The sequence below is a fragment of the Nansenia antarctica genome (assembly GCF_963989245.1).
Source record: "Nansenia antarctica genome assembly, chromosome: 2".
In the NCBI taxonomy this organism is placed as follows: Eukaryota; Metazoa; Chordata; class Actinopteri; order Argentiniformes; family Microstomatidae; genus Nansenia; species Nansenia antarctica.
This window is the reverse complement of record NC_137675.1, coordinates 83,639,371-83,649,235: the sequence shown is the minus strand read 5'-3', so window position 1 is coordinate 83,649,235 and position 9,865 is coordinate 83,639,371. Positions and strand designations below refer to the sequence as shown.

Below are 9,865 nucleotides of genomic sequence, written 5' to 3'. Positions count from 1 at the left end.
AAAGGCGAACACACGAACACATCACTTTCCCCCAGCACTTGTTTTCAAAAGCTCCGGCCACAAGAGCGAAAAAAAAACAATTCGTTTGGATGAACACAGCCAAGTGTAGGGGCTTGGGGCGCAGCGATTCTTGTTTCTGTGTACTGTATATTGACTTGGGGAGGAGAGGGAGAGGGAGGGCTGGAAGCACGCCTGCAGACCGTTTGAAAACTCCGGTGGTATGTTATGTTTTTTTTTTTTTTTTGGGCGTCTACTTCGGGTTGTTATTGTTGTGATTGTCTCCGCTTGCTTATCGTGAGCGTGCCAGTGCGTCAAAAGTATATGCAACATTCGAACGGCGCAAACTATGCCCAGATGATGAGCGCGATCTGCTATGCCTAATCCTATTTCCTTATCCGGGAATCGTCAGGACGCACGCCATTGGCTGACGCTGTCACATGGATTCTTAACTTTGTTCACTTGACAGAAAGTAGGAGGGTTCTACCAAACAGGAAAACGAGTAAAGGGAAAAGATATAAATTTTAGTATATCTTGTGTGCAATTCAAAGAAATTAATGGCCATGAGTTCCTATTTGATCAACTCCAACTATGTGGATCCCAAGTTTCCTCCCTGCGAGGAATATTCACAGAATGACTACCTACCCAGTCACTCTCCGGACTACTACAGCGCCCAGAGGCAAGAACCAGCGTTTCAGCATGAGTCGCTCTATCACCAGCGACCGGGCTGTGCCGACCCGCCTTACACGCCGTGCCAGGGTCCGGGGCAGCCCGCGGTGGTGATGTCTCCGCGGGGTCACGTCCTCCCCCCAACCGGACTCTCGACCCCTCTCCCGGAGCCAAGCCACCACTGCGACTCCGCAACTCCGAGCCCTCCTCCTCCACCCGCGTTTGGACAGAACCCCCTAAACCAAAGCACGTCGTCGGCCAGCTCTAGGAAGGATCCCGTGGTTTACCCCTGGATGAAAAAAGTCCACGTAAACATCGGTAAGTGCTGCTTAACTTCCACCGTATACTCTGCGTCTGCTGTGCGCACACAGTTCACCCGAGGTTGGACGCTGAATGTCCGGTGTTAAATCTATTGCTCTCCCTGAGAAGTAGCCCTTGGTCGAGATTTACGGTCGGCTGTTTGCAGGGCAATATAATTACACCCTCCATAAATTTTTATTGCACCTCTTCGCCAAGTACCTTTGAAGTCTACGCAAGCTCGCCGTTCTAATTTCTTCCTAAGAAGGTTTTATGACGGCTACACAAACCCATAAGTTAAGTTTTATGCTTTGGTAATTTGATTTTAAGTGGTTGGACGTATAAACGTGTACTTTCCTCTGTCAACTCGCTATTGTTCAGGGAAAAGTTTTATGGAAGCTGAAATATTCATATTTATAGAGACGGCCATAAAACACTAATGTTAAAGCAAACGGTTGGACTCTATTAGGCTCCTTCACTATTATTCTGCAATGATTAGAGTGTGTGTGTATGTGTGTGTGTGTGTGTGTGTGTGTGTGTGTGTGTGTGTGTGTGTGAGTGTGTGCGTGTGTGTAAGTGTGTGTATGTGTGCGCTTGGGAGAACTATAGCGCGCATACACAAGACAAATGCGACTTTGCAAAGTCACCGTTATAACAACGTTGACCCTATTATGCGTAATGCAAGTATTGTTGCTTTCGGTTACTTTTTGAACAGTTTTAAATGTAGTTGATCATTTTGGGGGGTATTCTTATTTTGAGACACTGGTTGTGTTTTGTGTAGTTTTACATTTCTAGAATCATTATCCAGCTTCTATTCAGAGTCGTCTATAGCACCCCCCTGCGCCCCCAATTCAAAGACGCTTATACCAGAGAGACAATGAGCGACCGTGCCCTTACGTGTCTAACAAGATTATTTCTTAAATCGTCTTGTACAATATTCAATGACTTTATTGGAATGAGAGGGCGGCCTATGGTTGTTTTGGTGGATCTCACAAAATACACTGTAGGCCCTGCATGTGCGTATACATATAGGCCTATGTGAGATTACTTTCTTTGTGGAGATGGGCTGCTTATAACATACCGCTCTCTGTCCCACAGTGTCGCCAAATTACAATGGGGTGGGTGAGCCGAAGCGATCGAGGACAGCCTACACGCGACAGCAAGTCCTCGAGCTCGAGAAGGAGTTCCACTACAACCGGTACCTGACCCGGAGGCGCCGCGTGGAGATCGCCCACACCCTAATTCTGTCCGAACGTCAGATCAAGATCTGGTTCCAGAACCGAAGGATGAAATGGAAGAAAGACCATAAGCTGCCCAACACGAAGATCCGATCAAACAACAACAACAACAACAACAACAGCTCGACCAATAACAACACAAACTCGCAAAGCAGCGGCATCACAGCGCTAGGCAGCTCTCAGAACCGACCCAGTGGACCTCCGTCGAGCCTATAGCCCCCTAACCCGTCCTAGCCCCACAGAACCTAACCCAACCCAACCCAAACCTCCCACCATGCACTTTTGAAACCACCGATTGAGGAGACTCATGGGTACCGCCGTGTCTCACCTCCCTCTTCTTTTCAATTACAGGGATGCTACATGAGGGGAGGGAGAAAGGGGGAGGTAAAAAGAGAGAGAGAGAGGATATAGAAATAGAAAAAAGGAGTGAAGAAGACTCGAAACACAAACACTTCCACTGCTGTGTTCTCGCCATGATCCAGTTCCCTTTTTTATCCCCTGCCCCTCTCCTTCTCTCTCTCTCTTCTCTTCTTCTCTCTCCCTCTCTCTCTCCCCCCCCCTCCTCTCTCTCCCCCTCCATTGGAACAGAAGGCGGCAGATAGTTTTCAGATTTGGTGAAGATGGATCCGTGTTTCATCTTTAATCATGCCAAACTCGGACTCATTTGTCATGTTTACTCTGCGCTACAAAGGATGAACCACGGGCCTGCCCATTACCTCGACGTCCAACGTTCTGTCTAATAAATGAGCGCCCTTGTTTCGTCAAGAGCCGTTTTCTTACACCGTTTTTTTTTTTTTTGCTCCTCTCCCCTTTGCTCAAAAATTATTCCCGAATAATGTCCTCCAAAACATGAAGTTTTTTTTGTAAAAGGGGAAAGATATTGCTGAGTAGCATTTTCTTGTTTGTTTATTATATATGTGTATCGAGCGTTATGCTATGCTAAAAAAAAACTGACAACGATTGTGACGTCCGTTGCTAGTTCGTTTATACAGGGAGTCGTCTTCTCTTTGTTTGAGGAGCACGAGAGACAGGGTGCATTTGAACAAAAGATGGTAAACCATGGTATATATATCACACAGGAAAAGTCTTTGCAGTTGAATGATATCAAGGCTAGACTGATGGAGACATGTTATGAACCAAAATCTGGTACAAACCTAAGCATTATAAAACACAGCACTACAATGTACTATGTTGCTTATTACCTCAGTTGTACGTATGTTTGTTTTGTTCTTGCCTTATCGTTTTATGAAGTGACAGGTTTTGAATTGTGTGGCAAGTATATGCAATACGAGCGTATTCATTTCTTGTAGGTGAAGATGTGTAATTTAAGCAATTGTGAGGACAGGGTTGTGAGAGATAAAAGGTGCGTATATTGCATGACTGAATACAAATTTATTTTATCTTTTTACTTTCTATCTGGTATCCTTTCTCGGCACATAAAAAAATGCGCGCACACTCCGTCTCTTTCTTTCTTTCTTTCTTTCTTTCTTTCTTTCTTTCTTTCTTTCTTTCTTTCTTTCTGTCCTTCTTTCTCCCACTCTTTCTTCTCACCCTGTGCCATTTTTGGTAGCCTACATTTTATTTTCACGTGTTCCTTTTATTTACATTCCAAAGAGCAGTCCAGTTGCTGATTATGTCTAAATTGTATTTCCCCCTCCTCCATATTTGTATGTTGCTCTTCTTCTGCTAATTCTCCTCAGTGTCTACCTTATTATTTGTAAATAGTTATAGAAATTTAATAAATGGCTGAAAAAGCATCATTCTATCCTCTTTTGTCCTATATCCCTCTACCGCTTGCTGTCTTGGATCCGCAATCTTGAAATGTGTCGCTCTCTTCAGACCCAACTCATAATAGCAAGGGATGTATTCAGAAAAAAACAGAAATTATTCAATTTAATTTCGCCCTCCCATGGTGGGTTTTTCGTTTGCCTTTCAATGTAGCCTGTCTTAAAAAATCACTGGATATCTCCGCGGTGATTTATACCGTGTGGTCATGAGTGATCCTGCTACATTACGCCTTGTAATCTCGTTTTAAATCACAAACCCCTTCGTTTCACTCCGTTCTCTCGTTAATTTAACGGTGCTCACACCCGCTGCTCGCTGGTGCTGAGAACGAGACTCAGAATATGGATCCTCTGGTTTAAAAAAAAAAGAAAAGTTAAATAGTTTCTCGGCTCGTGGGCTGTTAATACTTTAATGAGAGTAATTTTTGCACAACAGTTTCTCGGCGTTGGCTAGCTCGCTGTGTGTTTTTTATATTACAAAGGAGCGGGCCGGAGCCATAGCTCAAACCCTGACAACCAAATAGATAATCAAGAAGACGAATGGCTTCTTTTGTAAGGCGCGGCTCTTGTATTAATTTTCATTTTCTTTTCTTAGAGCAGGTATCGAAAATATAGAGCAGGAGAAAATAACATTCCGTTTGCCGGTGTTGAACTTTAAACAAAAGTGTGCCCTCAAATTGGTCTGCTAGCATTCCGTGGCACTGAGAAGATTTTCTATTACTTGTTCGTTCACATCAGTGAGGCCTCTTGCCATACCCCCCCCTAAACCCATTTATCTATTTTCTCACCATATTTATGGCTCTTACAAAACCACCACCGTCATATAGGCCTACGTTACGCTTTGACACAATGAAACAGGTTGAGTCAAAGATACACTATATCACCATTGACATACATAAGGCCTACAGTCCGAAGCCGTATAATTTCGTTGGCAATTTATTTGAGAATTTTCTCATTTTCTAGGATTTCTAGAGGTGTATAGTCCTAGGCCCACTTCAAGGTATAAGCGGTGGGATGGATCCCACACAGACACACACTAACCGTGTTCTCGTGTAGGCCCTTGGGCCATAGCTAGACGTTTCAGATGGCCTGCAAGTATTATGTCCAAATGTTGTGATTTTCAAACGTCGTTTATTTGAATAGATACATGGGTCCCCACGCATATGTGCCTTCACAAAAAAAGGCCCCCAAGCCCTCCTTCTCCTTGCATAGCGAAATAAATGAATTTGCGTGTGGCATCACATAGAATATGCACCTTGGAATTCTATTCTTATCCTCTATATAAAAAATGCCTTCTGCTTTCCAACAGTGAATAGGAGCGAACAGATTTCTAAGGGGCCCCCAAAAGTTCACCGCCATTATTTGCGGACATGGGCCAAGAAAAATGTGAGAATTATACAGAATAACCATTAATCACTTCTGTTCTTTAAACACTTCTTCTCCCCTATTGTCATGCAGCGGCACAACTGCCCGGACCTTCTGCCAGGAGGAGAGAGAAGTCTTGGAAGACACTTGAAGATCCCCCCCCCCTCCTTTCCAACCACCACCTTCTATTTGACCAAGTCGTGCCACAAGAAAACTTTATTTTTTTTTTGTCTTGGAAGAAAATTCCCCATAGAACGCCATCGGCAGCAGTGAGAATCTTCGCGGGAACGAGGATGGCAGCAACAACGAAGGTAACGTCAACTTTTGTTTCGTTTGGATTGTGTGTGTTGTGTGTGTTGTGTGTGTTGCTTTGGTTTGAGAGTTTTATTGCTTTATGGCCCCTGCTTTCACAGCCGGGTAGCAGGCAGGCGCGCATTTGGTGAGGTCGAGGGAAGGGTAGCGGGTTTATGGCCGTTTTGATAGGGTGTGGGGGGGCGGTTGGAGCCCTGTTGTTGTGTATGAGTGGTCAGTGTGGAGGACAGAGATGAAGATGTGGTGTTTTTTTGAGAGTTTGTGCAACTGTTTACTTCCCCTGCGCGTGATGTGGTGGCACCTCTGAGATGGTGGCAGATGTCTCTGTCTCTTGTCCCCCTCTCTCCATCCCTCCCTCCCTCCCTCATTCTCTCTCTTTCTCTGTGATAGTATCCTCTGCTTTAGTCAATGTGGTGGTTATGCATTTTTTATGCATACATTTGTGTTATCATTAATTCATAGTGTTGCGTTCTGGGTGGATAACTTGAGCGTCAAATCTGATCTTCGAATCAGATATCGGGATAGGGATATCATACAATCTGATGTTGTGATTTAGAACTCTTAGAATAATATCTTCAACTGTTTACTTGTTTACTTCTTCAATATACTTGGTTAGTGTAACTGTGAGTTATAGCTGTTGATGAGTAGGTGGAGGTCCTACAGCTGGTTTTATCCGCTTTCATCTCCAGGTGCGAGAGAGAGAGGCGACAGAGGCTGTAGCCGCTATGAATAATTCGATGCTCAATTGGTCAGGCAAAAATTAAAAGAACGAGTAATGGGGAAGGGGGAGCGCTCAAAAACAATTTACCTCCAAATAAACGACTTGCAGCACACCGCTGGAAACGCAATTGCATGTAGTAATTTGCTTAGATGAGCACGAATGGCACAGAAACGCAGTCACTGCGGTTTGACCCCGTGCGGATCAATCTCTGCCGGGATTAAGACGAGGCCAGAGGTTCTGCGCCACGGCTTCCTGCTCCCTCTGCGGACCCGTGTGGCATGATGCGTAGTCGAGTAACACAAAACAAATGGTCGAAATATAAGGACTGGTATTGAAGGGGAGAAAGCAAGAGGCAGCAGAGAATGAGAGAGAGAAAATCGATGTGTGGAACGGCCAACAAAATGGCCGAGAGGGGAGTTCAACCAGGGGACAAGTTTTCTGACCGATTAGGTCCGTTGCGAAGTCACAGACTGACCCTTGGAAACCCCTTGACCCCTCGCAGACTGGACACCGCTCCGTGTTACATTTTCCAACCAAGACCCCGGGGTGAGTTTGTCATAACACCGCGGCTCAAGGCGCTGGTAACCTCGGGGCAGCACGAGAGCCTATCTCCCTCTCTCAGACAACTCACGTAAACCAACGGGGCTTAAAGAAAACAATCGTGCCCTTGTCCTGTCCTGAGCTGTCTAATGCGGCGATGTTTTTTTCCCTCTCTCTCTCTCTGCGTGTCTCTCTGGTTCACTATGTTATAGAATAACCCCTTGGCTGCTATGGAGACGTATATGGCTTCTGTCCCCGTCTCGATGATAGGCCTCACCATGGGTGCGACTGTACATTTCAGCGGCATGGCCTTTACACAGGAAGTCACAAGGCTTTTAACCCCCCCCCCCCCTCCCCCCCGCCGCCTCCACCTCACTATCCCTATCCCCCCCCCCTCCCCCCCCCCCACACACACACCACCACCACCCCACACCTCCTCCTTCCCAAAATATAACTGCTATAAGGCCTAAGGTATGCACACGCCTTGCACTGGTGTCACGCGCTCATTCCAGCATTCTATTCTCCCTCCCTCCTTTGCCCCCTGAAAAAACCTCTCCGTCCAAGATTTTGTTGGACGTGTTCGCGGGCTTGGCCCTGTCCAGCGCTGGCTGCTGCGGTGCTGGAGCCGGTTGGTGTGGTGCCTGTTTTAGATCACGCCGCTAATTGCGAAACAAATCGCCCCCGCGCATTTGCTGAATTATTATTCTGGAAAGCCGGGCGGAGCGGAGGTCAGCGCGAGCAGAGTAGTCACGGAGATATATAGCTTTACGCACGCGAGCTTTGTGTGTGTGCGCGAAAAGCTGGGAGCTGCTGTGGGCTTTTTAAAGGAGACATGTATTAAGTATAAAAGCAAGGCGCCATTGTTACTCTTGCCAACACTGCCCCCCCCCCACTCCTCCCTCCCTCCTCCCTCACCTCCTTCCCTCAGCCCCATGCACTGTCCACTAATACTATGTACTGTATTCTTCATGCTGTTTTTATGTGTTCTGTTTGTGTCTGTTCTTTTTGGATGCCACACTACTGCAGCCAATTGCACGTTTTCACATTAAATGATGCAGACATATAGCAAGTAGGCCTTGTGTCTATCATATTGGTTTCATTTGGTGGCTTTTTCGCCTTGCCTTATGCTCCCATTGGCTATGCACTCAATTATGATGGCGTGCAGAACTGAAACCTCAAAATCAAACCGCGTGGAAGGCTATAGCCTAATGATAATATTACAGCTGAATATTCAATCCATTTTGCAAAGCCATTTTTGTTTGGATTCAGTGTGTATAATGAACAATGATAATGGATAATAGAGCTACCAGCTTTGGCGGCTCATGGCTCCTGACCATGCACTTATAATTCTAGCTAACTAGACACATCCTTCTAACTGCAGATCACAGGCTACAGATCATATAAGATTAACTGCTACAGATTAACTACTATATAGCTACTACAGATATTATAAATAGCCTACTACAGATTAGAATAATGACAACGACATACACATAGTGATAGCCTAATGTTAACAACAGGATAGCAAAATCCTATACATGGGCTTAGATATACATTGTCACACAGACACCCCACAGAATTGACACACAAAGACAGTACCCCACAGAATGATGCTCAGGATCATTCACGTCCTTCAAATCCTTCTGTTTATTATCTATATCCCACTAGCTTTGTATGGGCTATACGGTAGGCTACCGCCCACATAGCCTACATTTCTATCATGCTTTAGCAGGCTTCGATACATTTTACACATTTTATACATTGATCAGAAAGTGTACAGTATTGATTCAAACAGCCGGAGCAGATCAGAGACGGTGTGAGGTTCGGGCCACATGTCTGGGTGGATGGCTGTCGTCTTACGGTGGTGTCTATGTCTCTAGCTGAATATATTTCATAAAAGGTTGTGCGCGTCCTGCCGGCTAGGACAGATTTACGAGCCCCAATAAAAGCCGGGAAGTCGGGCTGCGTAAATCAATCTCCGCTCCCTGTACAAACCTATAGCCTTTAGCAAAATGCTGTGTTTACATACCCAAGAGTTCAGCTGTGATTTTCATTGACTGGAGCCAGATTATTTTGAATAATATGGATTTTATTATTATAAGGCTATTAATATAATAATAATAATAATTATTATTGGTATTGTGGTAACTATTGTTATTATCGTTATTGTTGTTACACCTATAATCAATAGTAGGCCTTGTATATGTTCTTGTTATTCTGCATATTGTCATGAAATAGGTTTTTATGCCAATTCAGTGTCTTATTTCTAAGTGCCGATTTATTCTGCTCTGCAGTGATTAGTTTAATAATTTACCAGGGAAAAGATTGGGCTCTTCCCATCGATCATGGATTAGTTATAGACCTCGACCAGCAGTGAATTTAGTCTTGTTTCAAAGTCTAAGTCGTTAATATTACCATTATTAGGCCTACTGCTATTATTGTTGTTAGTCTCATTTATTACTGCCTTTTCTATTGTTATTTATATCATTCCATTCTGAGGAGTATTCGTTTATTGTTGTCAATGTAGCTATCTTTGCTGCTGTTTCATACTGTGATTCGTAGACTATAATTTATAGCCATCATTAATTATGCTATTACTACTGCAAATATTTGGTTTGAATCATATGGGAAATCTTGAGAGAGATTTTTTTTTTTTTGTGAATATTTGCAAATGGTTGATGTTTTCCTTATTGTTTTATCGAATAGAAAAAGTTACATCGACGATTTGATCTGATATGCACCATTTTATCGTTCCATTCCGCATATTTCCATGCGTGCATTGTTCATTTTTTTTCTTCCCTCCCGACCGCAAACATCTTGAAAGAACCTGCTGGGCAAAAGTCATAGCTGCAAAATAGCTTATCTACCCGGGGTTGATTTCTTTCTCAAATAGTTCAGGGTAATTACATTTGATATCAGCCCCTTATTTTGTCGCCAAGTAG

At 44.3% G+C, this 9,865-nt stretch overlaps 1 protein-coding gene across 1 annotated transcript; it reads left to right on the top strand.

The window, feature by feature from the left end:
* Nucleotides 1-554: 554 nt before the first annotated feature.
* On the top strand, nucleotides 555-2,417 carry hoxb4a (homeobox B4a; the record flags this gene model as incomplete). Its single annotated transcript, XM_080523672.1, has 2 exons — nucleotides 555-984; nucleotides 2,062-2,417. 2 exons carry the CDS (start codon nucleotides 555-557, stop codon nucleotides 2,415-2,417), a joined length of 786 nt encoding a protein of 261 aa, XP_080379798.1.
* Between the last annotated feature and the right edge of the window lie 7,448 nt (nucleotides 2,418-9,865).